This window comes from Manacus candei, unplaced genomic scaffold (genome assembly GCF_025592945.1).
Source record: "Manacus candei isolate 608988 ecotype Guabito, Panama unplaced genomic scaffold, ASM2559294v1 h1tg000025l, whole genome shotgun sequence".
NCBI lineage: Eukaryota > Metazoa > Chordata > Aves > Passeriformes > Pipridae > Manacus > Manacus candei.
This window is the reverse complement of record NW_026138073.1, coordinates 3,850,426-3,867,206: the sequence shown is the minus strand read 5'-3', so window position 1 is coordinate 3,867,206 and position 16,781 is coordinate 3,850,426. Positions and strand designations below refer to the sequence as shown.

The following is a 16,781-nucleotide window of genomic DNA, read 5'->3' as shown; positions in this document are numbered from 1 at the left end:
TAAAGGAATAAAATTACATTCACTTTTTTATCAAACTCACCCAGAATTAGAGCAACACCTCAGAATTCTCATTACCATCTCTGTGTACTTAAAATATTTAGAGACGCTAATATTAAAAACTTGAAAGCATTACACCTCCAGCTCCATACCTATAAGACAGGAGGTCTGAGGTGCATAGACTCATCTGATGCCTTGCTAAAATACACAGCTTTTCCTGACAGGTTTGAGCCTGTCACAAAACAAGCTACTCTGCAAGCCTCAAATAGCCATTTCAGCTCCCCTAAAAACACAAGTGGTTAAAGACTGACAGTTTTACTAGGACTGTATAAAAGAAATGTGTTGCATAATTGCCCTGAAATTTCTATTCAAAAACCCAACAACGAAAATGTGTATTACTCTCAGGAGCTGAAGAGTTATTTCATGTGGCATCCATAATTACACAGCAGTTAAAGACTTCTGCAAACACAGAAGCAAAGAATAGTTCCAACAAGCCTAAGGTGAGGAGGGATCTTGGTCTGATCAGATCCTGATGAGAAGGACAGAGAAAAAGAAGGGAAGGGGAAAGGTGCAGAAAGGTGATCCCATACATCTCATGATGGAACCAACACATCAGCAACAAACCTGCCCTGACCATAAGGGTGGTGGGACGAGAAGCATCACCCTTGAAACGTGTAGTGGTCCTCAGGCAGTGCAGGGATTCACGGGGCTGTATTTCTTTCCAAGTTACATTCTGGCTCCCTAAGCTTGTTGGGTACATTATATAACTATTAATTACACCGCTGTTCGGCGTCCTTTTAACTGCAATGATTCAAACTGCTTCCAGGAGCTCACTAATCCAAAGTACAATCCTCTTGACAGCAACTGACAGATTCAGAGTATTCAGTTCTAGCTGAAAGGAAGAAAAATCAACTCCCTCATCTGCCTGCTGAAAAAAGAGCCAACATTCCTGCTGACCAGACCCAGAGCTCCCTCGGGAGCTGGGACACGCTGCCCACGGGACTCCAGTCCTTGGGTTAATGCACAAAGGCCACCTCAAAATTCTAAGAAATGCAGCAAATTGGGTCTGGTTTGCATTTTATCTCAGGCACTGAAAGGTTTCATCCATCAGCTCCCGGACCCAGCAGACACCCTCCTTGGACACGTGCTCTGCCTCTGCCCTTCCCAGCCACTCTGGCAGCAGGAATCTTCCTTGCAAGCTCCAACACAATTCTACATGCATTATTTATCCCTCTTGCTAAGTCATGCAGTGGGGTAATTACTTAACTATTGTAATGATATTTTGCAATGGCTGTACTCTATTATTCTAATTGATTTTCATGAGCTTGCTTTTGCTGCGTGTTTTGAGCAAAGAGCGTATTTTCCTGGAGTATAAAAAAGCCTAAGTTTGACATTAATTTTAAGCCTAAGAGCTGGATGTCAAAAATGAAATTTTAAAATTATCAACGTATTCTTAATTAAAAAAATGTTGGTATGTTACTCAGATTTTTGCCATCTCTGCTAAAAAACACTGAAGACATGTTTTTTCATTAATCTAATGAAATATAAAAAGTTATTAACTATTTGTGTTAATTACAAAGTTTTTTCCCTTCCAATAGAATGTTGTTTTCCTTGTAAAACTCTTCAAGACCTCAGTTAGTATAATTACCAAATGTTTGAAAGCTGAGAGATTGGCAACATTTTTATTAACAAACTTAAACTCAAGTCAAAACACATTTGCATGTCTTGCTTAACAATACACTAAATTTTACTGGGATGAATGCTCATCTTAGGGCTCAGAGAATTGTTACAGTAAAACACTCTTTAGAATCAGTGCTTTCCCTACACTCAATATGATACAAGCTACACAAAAGAGCAGCCCAATTAAACAATTATTTATGTCTCCCTACCCCCAGGATATTCTTCAGGCTATGCATGATTCAAGATGTACTTGTAGCAGTTTTGTGAAGTGATGAGCAGCATTTCAAAAAACACAATAGTCCCAGTAGTTCAAAACTGGTAAGAAAACTTTTTCTGCCTCGAGCCAGCAATTCTTTCAGGAGAAACTTTACTTTAAAAGCTGCTAAGGATATTACTCTGAACAGGCACAGGGAGGAAAAGCAGTGAGGCATGATAATCAACCTCTCTTACCTACCAATAATCTGCTGGCTACACATGCAAAGACATTGCCTCTCCAGGGAGAAGGAATACCATATTTTTGATCCAAGTGAGCACATGGATGGGACTCATTGAGAACTACAGCCCTGCAAAATTTGGTCAATCTGTTGGGTCTTTCTGTGTATTTCATTTCATTCTGCTTAAAAACAAGAAAATGTTTGGTCACCATCTGTGATGCTTTCTTAAAAAAAAAACCAAAAGCAAACCAAACAAAAAAAACCCCAGATACAGAGTTGTATCAGTCTCAGCCACTGTTCAAACTTTAGAGCCTCCAGGACGACTGAGAGCAATGAGATCTGAGGACTCCTCTCCTCACATGGACACAGACCAACCTATTCCCCTGAGTCTCATTTAAGGCCTTTATATAATACAACTCATTTCTCAATTCTTTTTTATCTATTAAAAACATCTACCTGAAAAACAACAGTCTTGGAACAAAGCAAGATCACAAAAGACAACCGTGTTAAGTTTCATGTCAACTTATTCCCTTTCTTCTCAATGCATTGGTCCCAGAGGCCTGATCCAACCCTTGCAGCTGACAGCAAAGTGCTGCATTCACTTCTGCAGCCTCTGGACATGACTCGAAAAAATCAATGCAAAGAGCAAAAGGTCACATTCTCCCCAGGCATCAACTACCTGCTGAATCAAGACACGTTTTTCAAGTGCCAACACACTTGGAAATACAGTGACCAACTGTTATTAAACTAATTTCTTAGCACAGGGTCCATATTCTGACACACTTCACACCTGTGACTAAGTAAAGCTGCTCCTTACACTTATATGCCCTCATAGAAAAAAGAATAATAAACTACTCATGCTTGTGGCAGTGTAGTACACAGTTGTACAACTTCAGAGTTTTGAATTCAGAGTCCCAGTGGGAAAGTCAGGCTGGTTTAACACGTAAAAAAATAAGTAAAGAGGAGAAAAAACAAAGAGATAAACTACTGCTAGACAGTATCCCTCACTCTCCCTGCACTTTAGGGAAAACCCTGAGAACTGGCACAGAACCGTAACAGATACATCATTACAGGTCTTTTTTTGCATTATTTGCTGGACATGCTGGCTGCTGGCAGAAGGAATGCTTCTTCCAGGCACAAGCAGTGAGACTGTCCTCATATTTTACATCTCTGTAACTGCACAGGCTGAACATAGGTGATCTCCCATGCATTCACAGAGTAGGTCTGTGACACAAGGACATAGTGTTCAACCTCCCTGTTTGTCAACGATTTTTCTATCAATTTACTAATTTGTAATTGGAAAAAAATGTCATCCTCTTCATAGAGATAGGACAGCTTTTCTTTACCATAAAGTTTCACTATCACTTCTCTGAATGCTGATTCAGTCACAGTGACTCTCAGCACAGCACTGTAAATTCCCAGCGTGTACTTGTACCTTCCCAGCTGATGCAACCCAGGAGCTTTAACAAACCCTTCAAAGGCCTAAAATTCTGAATGCAAATGTGTGGTCCCAGCTTGTAGAGGTGCTGCCAAACTGACACTGTCAATAAGTCATTTAATGAAGCTCAAAATTCCACAGTTTGAGCTCTGCTATTCCAGCCCGTCCTTGTGGACAGCCTGGCAGTCCCATGAACACCAACAAAGCATGTCTCAGGATGCATTAGATCTTCTTGACCTCAGAAGTTAAGCAACTCACAACTAACTTGACTCACATCCGGCAATAAGTACTTCTAATTAATGGCTTTTAATTGCTGCCAGAGCATTGCATTCCCACACCCATGATGAAGCATGTTCCTTGCTCTGCTAACCCGCATGTAAAGTGACACAGCTCTGACAACCCCATGCCTTTAGTATGCAAACACCACGGAGCTCAGCCATTCCTCCCAAGCTTCAGGAGCAAAGGCATCACTGTACATGAGAGAAAAATGTGTACAAAAACTACCCACCACACCATTCCAGGAGTTGCAACATCACTTGCTTTCTTGCTGCCCCTGCTTTTAAATGATTATCTACGAAGTTCAGAGAAAGGAAGATAAGCACTGTTTGTTAAGTCTGACTTCATGTGCAGTTTCTGAGAAGACATTTCAGAACCTAATGTGCTTCCCAAAAATGAACTTTGCCTCCTATAAGCTACATGTGGACTTCATACTGCATTTACTTTACAGCCAGGTAAACCTGTGCAGGTGAGCTACTACCGAGTTGTCCAGAGTCACAGTGAGTTAAAAGAGGGGAAAAGAAAGTCTCCACAACAAGCAGTGCCCCACTCCCTGTACTAGAGTTTACACAGAAACACCCACCAGCCACCCAGAACACTTTCCTCCCAACATTCAGGGTTTCCATACGTGCCACTGACCATCTCTGGACACCGAGACAGTGCTTACATAAGGTTTGCAACCCTGTATCCTGAAACAGTAGTGCTCCTGCCCACTCCAAGGAAAGCCCACACTTGCTCCTGATGGGATCACTGCTACACCACCTCCACAGAAGGAAAGAGCCCGGAAAGGAGCAAAGCAGCCATTGAGGAACAGCTGTTGCAGGTTAACTCATCCTCCCTGGGCAAAGCTGGATGATGCCCAGCACACCAACCTTAGTCCTGCTGCCACAGACCAGCACAGCACCAAGCTGTGCCTTGGCCAAGCCACCCACCACCCTCACTGCCACGTGCTTTGCCTTTTGCTCTGACAAACCAGCGCTGTCAGACACTATTACAGTAACTTCTGCAACCCACAGGCTTCACTTTCAACACTTCTCCTCCAAATAAGACCCACAGCCCTTCAAATCCCACACTGGTATCGGGCAGCTGCCAGTCTTTCCTACACAAGTCAAGCTACTTGTGTGTAAAACCAGTGAGACACACACAATTCCCCGGAAATACTTCCCCATTTTTACGGATTGCTAATGCTATGCTGAATCAGAAACATTTCCTAGAGCTCATTAAATATTTTTGTTAAATTGATCCACACCCATGGACAACAAATGAAAACGTTTTTATTTCTCTGTAAGGCATCTGTGATAACTGAGCAATGGCAGCAAACAGGCACCAACCAGCTTCCTCACCCTATTAGCATTACAGAGGAAAGCCTCCCCTTCTGCTGCTAATGATGTGCTCTACCCTGTATCCCCAGGAGACAAATGACTGCACTGGCTGATTGACTCCATCACAGGGCCATCATCCATCAATGTATTGCCTCTCTTATTGAAATCTCATCTCAGGAAGAGAAAGTGCTCAGTGCCACTTCCGAAAAAAACAGTGAAAGCACTTTCAGAATAAGAGCTCCAAGATATATAATGAGAGCCAAATGTCTCAGCAGAAACACACATTTCCAACAACCTGAGCAGATCAGCATGCTTTGTCCAACCAGGGCAAGGAAAATTTATACCCTTCTGCTAAACTAGATTTTGGTTTTTTTATTAAACAAAGGAATGAAACATGTACCATAGACATAAATTTCTTGATCAAATTAAAACACAGGCAGTGAATACAATCATATAGATTAAAAAATGGCAACCTGAGGATATTTAGCAAACTGATTTTCTAAAGCATGAATTCCAGCATCTCTTACACAGGCTGAAATCACATTAACATCACGCAAGCCCCGCTGACATCTGCAGAAGTGGGAAGAAAATACAAATCCTTCCCCATGTGTTTATTTAGTACATAGATAACAAAAAAAAGAAAAAAAGGGAGCAATCCTATTCCATTAAGAAATACCCCTATAATATAAAAAAGGCTGCACATTTGGGACCAGGGTGCAGGGGGTAACCTGTGCTCAAGACTCATGGGGCAGTGTTCTGATCAACTTTAGATCACTGAAACCACCAAATTCCAGTAGTTCTGCATCCTCTGTCCACCTCCCCGATTCCACCATGTAAAGTTGCTCATGAATTACCCAGACACAGTTCCACATGCACAAAAATAATTTAGTTCAGGTAAAAATACTTTAGATTATGATCAGTCTGACGTCTGTCTACTCAAAAATATAAATCTGAAGAGGACAGCTTTATCTCAAGCAAGATATTTTGTCTCACTTAGCACCTCTGCATGTTACAAACAATTCATAACTCTTGAAATCCCTATCAACAATCTGCTTGAGAAAACATGTCTAAACATTTACTCCTTGTTTAGCCCTAAACAAAATCCAAAATTGACTTGTTTTGCTTCCATTTTATTTAAAGACAACCAATCTGGTAAAGTCCTCAAACTAAAGTTTCTGGAACTCCTGAACAGAGACTCACAGAATGGTTTGGGTTGGAAGGGATCCTAAAGACTAATTTGTTCAACCCTCTGCCATGGGCAGGCACACCTTCCACTAGATCACGTTGGTCCAACCCGGCCTTGGACACTTCCAGGGATGGGGCAGCCACAGCTTCTCTGGGCAACCTGTGCCAGGACCTCACCACCAGCACAGGGAAGAATTTCTTCCTAATATCCAATCTAACCCTGCCCTCTGTTCAGCTTGAAGCCATTCCCCCTTTCCAGGCCCTTGTCCCAAGTTCCTCTCCACCTCTCCTGGAGCCCCTTTAGGCACTGGAAGGGGCTCTAAGGTCTCCCTGGAACCTTCTCTTCTCCAGGCTAAACAATCCCAACTCTCTCAGCCTGTCTCTATAGGATAGGGGCTCCATCTCTCTGATCATCTCTGGGGCCTCCTCTGGGCTCACTCCAGCAGCATTACATCCTTCCTCTCTTGAGGTTCCCAGAGCTGGAGGCAGCACTGGAGGTGGGGTCTCACCAGAGCACAGCAGAGGGGCACAATCCCCTCCCTCTCCCTGTTGCCCACGCTCTGGGGAAGGAGCACAGGACATGTTTTACTTTCTGGGCTGTCAGTGTACATTCCTGGGTCACGCTGAGCTTTTCCTCAACCAACACCCCCAAGTTCTTCTGCCCAGGGCTGCTCCCAGTCCATTCTCCATCCAGCCATGATAGTTGCATGGTCCCCCCTCTCTAGGCTGCCCAGGTCCCTCTGGATGACATTCCTTCCCTTCAGCATGTGACCACAGCACAGCTTCCTGTCATCAGCAAACTTGCTGAGGGTGCACTTGATCCCACTGTCCACACCAACATGTCCATATTCCCATATAAGCTGTAAACACTGTTTCTGGAAGTTTGCACCTCCATACAGCAACTGACAAGAAGCACACACCATGAATATTAAATATGGAACATTTCAGCTCCCAACAAATTGCCATAAAACAGATTCTTCAAAATGTTTATCAGTCAGAAGGTCAACATCTATTTTACAATTACAAGACTTTTGCTTCTGCAGCAAAGAACATAATTACAAATTTTTAGTACTTTGATCTCTGTAGCATAGGAATGTACTCCACAATCCCAGGTCAGTGTCTCGAATAAGACCACATACAGTTCAAAATCAGGTCTCCCAGCTTCACAATCCATGCTTTAGAACCCTAAAAACCCATTTTTCTCATGCATTTCCAGTATTACTTAACAAAAGATTGGCTGTGGCTGTACTCTGAACTTTCAGAAAAAGACAGCACTTCAATAATAAAATATTATCAAAACAACAGCCAGTTTTAGCCAGTTCATTTTGGTTTTTGCTAGGCAGGACTTGAGATTCACATAACTCAGAAGACACTGAGCTATTGAACAATCAAACTAATCCCCACCACACCAGCAAGGAGAAGTGATGCTTTTCCTCTCTCATTTATATTTGAGCCATTCAGAATTACAATCTTTCCCATGTTTAACAGGCAGTGAATTTGTTGATGTACCAATTAGCACTCTGCTACAAAGAACATGCTCCTAATTAATAGCTGGTTTATGGGAAGAGCGATGTTAAGGATCTGGTCGTATCTCCAGATGTACCAAAAAAGTGTAAAAGGAGCTCTGGTTGATGTAAAGGAAATCTGTCTGCACAAAGAGACAATCAATGTATTTAGCATATGTCAGCTGTAAAAGGAACTTACATAAACATAATGGAGGCATTTCCACATTACTTCTGTTGTATCCTGTACTCCTGGACATCTGCTTAGGGTAGCCTGGATGGGTTACTCAGTACTCACAACCTGCTCTTTTTGCCACGTGTTTTATAAACATGAAATGGCAAAAAGGAAAATTTTCCCTTACCTCTCTGAAACCTGCAGGCCTTAAGTAAATAAATACTCATAAACCCTCCTGTAAGACCCCTTCCCACTGGAAGTGCCCCAATTTCTCGTTTTACCTTGTGAAGGAGGAGCCCAGTGCAAAGAGATGTAAAAGTACAGCTGCAAGACACAGCCACAGAGAGACTTCGCATGAATCTTATTTCAGGGTAGAGCTACATGTTATGAAACTCCAGCTCACCTTGCGAGTGACCTACATTGTGGGACTGGAACCCACTAACCTACAGAACCACTCGAAATCCCACTAAATAGGTCAGTGGGTTTCCTTATAAGAAGAATTCCCCAGACAAGGATAGATGCACATCAAATAAAGGACAAGCAGAGCACATGCATCCCCTAATGCAGGAGTGCTCCCCGAGCCGTATGTCCCACCCTGCTGCTATATCCCTGCATGCCAGCAGGGCTCCCCAGAACTGCCCTCAACTTCTGTGTTTCTCACCAAGGGACCCTGGAAGGGCCTGTCTGTTTGTTCAAGCCCAATGGAGCAGTAAGAAAAGGAGCGGCACCACAGCAGGGAACAGAAAGCCTACCAATAATGCACAGCAAGTCTTGCAGCTGCTGGAGCACAAGTGACACCTGATTCATGATCAGCAGTGAACTAGCCTGGAGTTATGGCAGGGGTGTCCAAGCTACAGCACAAAAGCCAGATGTAGCCAGCCAAAACAATCCATCTAGCCCATAGCAGATTTCCTGACACCTTTCATCCCTCATTTGTCTTGGGTCTCATGTGTTTTTTTTCAAGGGCCCAACAGTTCAGCTAAAACAGAGCCCCAGAGCACTGCACGCTGCTGGGGAACACCAACACAGCACAGGACAGCCAGTCAGGATCCCACAGGAGCCAAGGGTGGCCACAGAGAACCACGCCTGCATCCACCACTTCCCTCCTCTCAACTATTACTCCAGGCAACACTGTACACTTTCTTATTTCTAGTTCATCCAATTCCACTGACCAGAGGAACCCACGTCCGGGTGCAAATACACCCACCAGTCCTGCAAAGGCAGCAGCCCCTCCACACCCAGCTGATGGGAACATGAAACAATCAGGGCAATTAAGAAAGGCATGGAGAGAAAGTTGCTCTTGCATTCCTCTGCCTACCAGTTCCCCACAAGGACCTGTCAGGAGCAAGGGGTCAGTATCCCAGTGGACAGGACGCCTGTTGGCAGCAGTAAAAGACTTGCATGCCCTCTCCTCCTACATGCACATACATACTTTGATTTAGATTCCTGTCTCCCAAGAAAGCAGTTGATGGAGGAAGGGAAAAATGAATAATATCCACACTGCATATTATCACTGATACATTAGCATGCTCAGTGTTGCAGTTTATCCACTAGATCTTTTGAGAGTCTCCAAGAGAAATCAGAGATTGACATTAAATCCTACCACCCACAATTATTTAACCCAAACGGGTAGTCCACATAAATATTATAAGCACCCCTTATCCACGCTGAAGATTTTACTACTTATTTTAGCAAAAAGATCTTTTTATCCTAATAAAACCAGGAGAACAACAGGTACAGCAATTATTCCTTAATAGGACAGTTGGGGAAAACAAGTGGTAGAAGCAAAGCGATCACAGGAACCACCACACTCCTACTGCACCAACAGCATCTCAGGTACCCAAATCTGACAACCGTAGCAAAGGGGTATTGCCTTGGTGCTGCACTGAAGTCAATACTGAAGATCTTCCCTGCTGAGAATGATTTCCCAGAGGTGCTGAGATCTAAGAGAAATCCTGGGGTGATGGTAATGAGATCATTAATGCCAGAGCCAAACACTGCAAAGAGCAAATCAGGACACGACTCTCACTTCTTTCAAACAGCTGAAGTACAAGACACAGATCTTACACCAGGGTTATGCTTGCACCAGGTAATAGCTCATCTGAAGCTGAACAGCTTCATCTGCTCAGATGAAGCCTCACAGACTAACTCCCTGCCAGTTTAAAAAATAAGTGTAGCATGAATCTGTACCAGTAGTCATTTCATAATGGATCAATACTCCAAGGCACATGGCTGAGACAGCTGGGGTCCTGCAATACAAGTCACAAACTTAGTGTGTGGTCAAACCACAGCCCCAGAACTGAGGGTTTGCTGCGAACCATCAGCATTCTCTTATCAAACGCTGTTTGCTCCTGTCCTTGGCTCCTCTGCCCTGGTGGCTTTGCCAGACTTAGCAAAAGTACTCCAAAGTAACAGCCACTTGTAGGCAGTGTGGGTAAACAAGGTATGAGACAACAGAGACCTCAAGAACTCCTGGCATGTGGGCAAACATTTTGCTAATAGGTATTGTGCATTCCAGCACTCAGAACTACCTAGGCAGAGTTACACTGCACTCTCCATCACCAGTACAGCAGTCCCTGAGGGGACACATCCTCAGGATGTGGATGGCCTGGTGGAACACTGGCAGAGCTCCAGGATGGTACTGACCATGCTTCCCTCCACCTGATCCAACAGCCATTTAACTGCAGCGATCGATGGGAAAATCAGGGATGATTTAACCAGAGATCTAAACAGCCAAATAGTAAAACAAGTATTCCAGAGTAAAGGCACCAACATCCCTTCCACAACAGCTTTTTCCAGATGAGTTACATATTGCATTTTTATAGAAATTAAGCCACTTAAAGCCCAGTTCTAATGTTAAAGAAAACCAACCTAATGCAGGTGAAAGCTGTCTAACTTGAAAGAACCTAAGTAAACCACTTTGCTTCCAGCCTACAGCACAGCCCCACACCAAAGTAAGAGCTTTCAGAAGAACATTTCTGCAAACACATGGCAAATAAGCAGGGCACGTATTAGTTGTAGGAAGGTCAGGATCATAAGCCTGATTCCTCATTCCAGGAATAGCAGGACTATCTGGTGCCTATTCTGGTCAGCCCAGCTTGGATGCAGAACAAGAGAATACTTTTCCACGGTGACATGGACAGTAGTTTGCATCCCTCAAGGCATTAGCTTAGATCCTGCAAACGTGCAAAGGAATTTTCTGGAGAACGGAAGGGGAACAAAGGCCAGTATCTGTGACACCTGTTCCACACAAGAGAATATTCATTTTAGAATTATGATTAACAGTTTCAGCTTGGTCTCCCCTCAGAAATAAGGATGGCAAAAGGGTGAAGCAGTACTGACATTACTCCTTCAGCACTCCACAATGAAGTGTATATCCACATCACTTGGTGCAAACTCCAAACCAGGCACTTCAGGCATACAGGCATTAGCAACAAATAAAACAGAAATGCTTATTAAGTGTACACCTTGCAAAGGACACACACATCTACAACTTATTAATTTTGTACTTTAAACTCCCATTGTTTTATTAATTTGCATGTCAGACATCCAGTTGTTGCTTTCACATGTTCCACCGACTTTAAGTGTATTTCTCTGTACTCAAGGCACATTCATGATAAAAGGATGTGGAGTTCAGACAAGGAAAGCACTTATCCTAAAGTTAGAGCAAAATTAACATCAGAGAAGCTCCATCACATCGCAGGGCTTGCCTATTTATCCAACATTCCTCCAAATCAGGAGGGAGCAAATATTCTCCTTCACAATGATGCCTGAAAACAATCCCATGGAGAAACACTTCACAGCCATGTCTGGGAGGAGAGAGGAAGTTACAAGAGGTGTACAGGAATATAACATATATAAACTATCAAAGAACCAAAGGAGAAGAGGAGCAAGAATACCATTAGGAAAACCAAACAAAAACAGGGACCCATCACCTGCCCTCAAATAGGAATTCACAGCTCCCCATAATGGGAAATACGAGGCCAAATCCTGCCCTCACAGTCTCAAGAAATCCAAAGTAAACTTTCCTTCCGTGTTAGAAGTAGGAATGGATATTGGAAAGGAACATGTGGAGCAAACTTCCCAGCACAAGTTTTAATTCAAGCCTTCTCCTGTGTGCAGGAGCTGGTGTTGCTACACCAAAGCAAACCACCAGAAGAACCGCAGGACACAAGGGGTGACCAGCACCAGTTCCCTGTGCTGTAACACCACTCCAAAAATCTCCAGGAAAGGAAAAAAGCATTGTACACCCCAGCAAACACCTTCCCACCACTCACTCCCAAGCCAGCCGCTTAAATCATGGGCTCATCCAGCTGAGTGTTGGGTTCAGCTGAGTTGAACACAGCCTGTATCTTTGGCATGATCCTCACAAAAGGAAAACAGTAGAAAAACTCAACATACTTGCTTAAATAGAAAGTAATAAAAGTTTAACCATAAAATAGCAAGAATCAGGTTGAGGAAAGGGAGTCAGTGACATACTGTAACAAATCCAGCATTCAAGTAAGTGCCACAGGTTTAATGTAATCTGTGCATGACAACTCCCAATTCTTCAGAGATGGATTTGACCTAATTTTTATTTAAAAGTGCACCTGAAATATTTATAAACAGCTCCCTGAAAAAATACTCAGGCGCAATTTAACTGTTTAGCCTCTACAATGATTTTGACTTGGCAGGTCAACTCTGAAACTGTGTTTGAAGCTCTTTTTACGAGATCCTAGGGAAAGGGGATAGTTGGATCTGAGAAAATAAAACTTCTAACTGCTGCCAGCCACCCCTCCCACACGCCAACAGATCATATCAAGTCTGAAAAAAAATACACACGGTGAGAATTAGCTAAGGGCCTCACTAGTTCTTAAATCAGAGAAAATTTATCAGCCAAAGTAAATTCCACAACAAATAACTGGCTTCAGAGTGGAGGGAGGGGGGAAGTAGGTCATACCAGATCTTAAAAAAACCCTGGGCATACTGTAATTGCACACAATAATTTGATGAAAACCAGTTGCCTCACCATGCCTTTCACTACTTGGTTGAGGTTTTTCTTTAAAGTGAGTTTGATAAATTTCCGTAAGTGTTACTGAAGTAAGTCACAATGAAGTAAGGCAGTTTTAACTGTGGAAGTGTCATCAACTTGTCAAATTGCAACTTAAAAGTCAAGCTCATCAGACACCTTATACTTCAAGTAATAGATTATCAATCATAACTCGTTAAGTATCTTTACATCAGTCATTTATTTAAAAAATTCTGAAGAATTTCCCCAGCAGTGACTTGCACGTCACATACTATAACATTCAAAGTAACACCACAAATAGCTCTGACCTCCCAGGATTTCCCAACACACAATGCTCCCTCACAACACTTAATCACTTCTGCTTTCTGTTGTATTTATTCATAAATTATACAAATATGCAAGAAGACATGATGGGCCATTGAATATTTTAAATACTTTCTCAAATTCTACAAACAAAAGCAATTTTAAAAGCAGCAAAAAATGAATAGAAAGCTGATGAATTAAATGAATTAAAATTAGAAGCCATTCATAAGGGTCCATTAAAAGCTAAACAGAATTACAATGTTCTAGACCCGAGGATCACATCTGCAAGTAAGGCTACAGCTCTTAACCTGAAATCATCGACTGCTATCCCTCTTAATAGCTCTTTAAAAGACAAAACATCCTACTACCTCAACAAACAGTTTGAAAATTATCATTTAAAAAAAAAAAAAAAAGAACAAAAGTAAGGGCACGTGAGAGCAAGCTGCTGCTCTCCAAATGAACAGCAGCATGGTGGCCAATGAAAATAATAGTGTCTGATACGAGATCCATCCCATATGGGCTCCTACATCTCATTAAGGCTCTCCTCCCACCAGCACCCAGGCACATGCTTGACGTGAGGCCGCGGGAGCTGCTCGGCTACGCTCTGTAGTAGCACAGCTACAGACCAGGCGACTGCAGGATCAACACGTTTTACCTGAGCCAACGGGGAAGCCAAGGAAACAGAGACCCACAGGAATCAAGCGTGCCGGAAGGTTTAGTTGGCACCCAAAGGGAGGCTGGACGAGTCAAGAAGCAGCACAGAACGCTACTGTCCCAGAAGCTCGACCTTATTCATGCTCCAACTATGCTACTCACAACTGGTTTAAGTTCAACACCTCTGTACAATTTGTAAAAAGCACAGAGATACTTGTAGCCCGTCGTGCACCATAAAACACACCGTGAAGCACTACAGCACTCTGTTACTGTAACTCAGAGTTTCAATAGCCCGAAAACACGCTGCCCATTAAAAATGTAGGCACTTCACTTTGTCTAAAGAACAGTGCGAACAATAACAACCCAACAAGCTTTCACCTCCTCTGTCAATCAAGCCAAGACAGCCAAGTCATGCAAACAGCCTGCTGATGAGAGCACCTCAATACACAGCTGCACTCAAAGAACACCACGCCTTTCACAATGGAAATCTTACGGACTATTTCCTTGGCAGAGCACAGCAATGGGAACTCAAATTTGGAAGGTACAATATGAACAAAATCAGGAATCAACATGGTTAGAAACAAACCACAAAAAGACAGAAAAATCAGAGCACCGCACGCCTGTTTTAGCGCCACCTGATACCTCCAGGACAAACTTTCTGAACCTCTTAACTGGGAGAGAGCAAGTTTTGGGGCTTTTTTTTTGAGATTAAATTAAGCACAGTACGTTAGTTTCACCATCTCACAGACCTCCACAGTTACTCAGCGCAAGGCAATCACAGAGACCTGACAGCTAAAGCTTTCAGAAATCCGCACCATTCCCACACTGAGCACAAAGCCGATTCCTTTCTGATGACAACAGTCACGGAGAGATCAACATCTCAGGGAGGGAGTTGTTGTTCTCATGGCATCTTTAGTTTCAGTCGTTTCCTTTCTCTCTCCCTAATCCTCAATCATTTCTACTCCTGTAAAAAACACGGGTAAACCCGCACCCAAACCACAGAAAACCATCTGCCTCAAACCACAGAGTGGCTGGCTGTGGATCTCCGGGAACAAAAAAGCACAGAACAACAAAAAGATTCCAGGTTGCTGCCACATCAACGAAACATGTCTTCCAGCTCCAATTAAACGCTTGAAAGAGAATTTTTAAAATCCACAAGCTCGTGAACAGGGACAGAAGGGGCTGCACCGAGAGGAAGGGGGGATGCAACCGGCCGATGTGCAGGCAACAGCGAAAAAAATCAACAAGTCGGCGCAGCCCAGCGCGGAGCAAAAGCCGCGTCGGAAGGTGCGGACGTACCTTGTGGAGGTGCCTTTCCTGACATCGCAGATGCTGCATTTGAAGGCTTCGGCGCTGTTCCTGAAGGTGCACACGCTACAATCCCAAAAGCCTTCATCGGCTGCAGGTTTGGCTTGCCTTTTCGGCCTTGAGGAGGGGGAGGGAGAGGGGAAGCGTGTGTGTGTACGTGTGTGTTTGGGGAGGAGGAGAAAGGCGGCGGGAGGAGGAGGGAGAGGAGGAGGAGGAGGAGGAGAAAAAGAAAACACACACATGAGAAACCATGTTACAGAGCCCCGAAACCCAGCGCCTGCTCGCACCGCCGCTCTCCCCCGGGGCCGGGAGCAGCCGACAAACACGGAGCGGGGCCGGGCCCGGAGAGGTGCGGGGGGCGCCGCGCTCCGCCCCGGCCCCGCCGGGCCGAACCGCGCCGGGCCGGGCCGCCCGCGTCCCCCCGCCCGCGGCGGGAGGGTGGGTGGGTGGGCGAGTTTGCGGGCTGGGAGGCGCGTTCCCTCCTCCACCTTGTTAAACCTCCCTTTGTCTGGGAGCGGCGAGTGCGCGGAGCGGGGAGTGCGAGGGGAGCCGCCATGGCTGCGCTCGCACCGCACCAGCCCTGGCACCGGCGGCAGGCTGGGAGACACCGGCACTCCTCCTCCTCCCGCTGCCCTTCCACGCTCCCTCCATCTTAGGAGCCTCCCTCGCTCCCTCCCCGCCCGCACCCCCCCCCCCCGTACCTGGCGGGGCGGCGCGGGCTCGCCGCCCCCTCCCCGTTCGCTCCCTCCATCTTAGGCGCCCCTCGCCGCCTCCCCCCCGCCGCGGCCGAGCACACGCCGGCGGCCGCCAGCCAGGGCCTACCCGCCGCCATCCCCTCGGCCGGGGCTGGGGCCGCCCCGCCGCGCTCCCTCCATCTTACCGCCTCTCCCCGCCCGCCCCCGCGCCCCCGCTCACCTGGTCGGGCTCTTCTTGTCGCCCATGACCATGGATCGGGGCCGCCCCTGCCCTGCGCACAAAGAAAGAGGCGAGGGGAGGGAGGAGCGGGGGGGGGGGACGGGGCTGCCTCCGTCCAGCAGGCTCCGGCTGCTGCGCACCCCGCGCCGCCGCTCCTGCCGCTGCCAGGCTCCGCTCCGGACTAGCAGCGCAGCGCACCCCGGTGCCCTCCCTCCTCCTCCTCCTCCTCCCTCTCTCCCTCCCCGCGCCGCGCCGCTCCGGCGGGCGGAGCTGCCGCCGCGCCGCGGCCAATGGGGGCGGCCCCGCCGCCGGCCCTGCCGGGGAGGGAGCGGGGAGGGAGCCGGGAGCGCCCCCCGCGCCGCCCCCGGCGGGTCCCACCCCCGCCCCGGCCCAGAGCCCCTCGGGCCGCTCCCCCCCGCTCTGGGACCCCGCCGCGCCGGGAGCGCTCCGGCTCCGCGCAGCCCGCGGTGGCCCCTTCTTTTCCTTCCCTTCCCCCTCGCGGGACTCGCCGTCCGCCCGTCCCCGGGGGAGCGGGGCTGAGCCCCCGCCGCGGGGCGGCTGCGGGCGGGACCCGTCCTGCCTGA

At 46.1% G+C, this 16,781-nt stretch overlaps 1 protein-coding gene across 1 annotated transcript in view; it reads right to left on the bottom strand.

The window, feature by feature from the left end:
- The window catches only part of RYBP (RING1 and YY1 binding protein), a 43,309-nt gene extending 26,890 nt beyond the window's left edge, over positions 1 to 16,419 (bottom strand). Inside the window, exons 1-2 of the mRNA XM_051788719.1 lie at positions 16,198 to 16,419; positions 15,274 to 15,399 (exon numbers count right to left, since the gene is read on the bottom strand). Of these exons, the coding sequence (XP_051644679.1) occupies positions 15,274 to 15,399; positions 16,198 to 16,229 (158 nt within the window). The 5' untranslated portion in view covers positions 16,230 to 16,419. The remainder of the gene's footprint in view (positions 1 to 15,273; positions 15,400 to 16,197) is intronic.
- Positions 16,420 to 16,781: the final 362 nt, after the last annotated feature.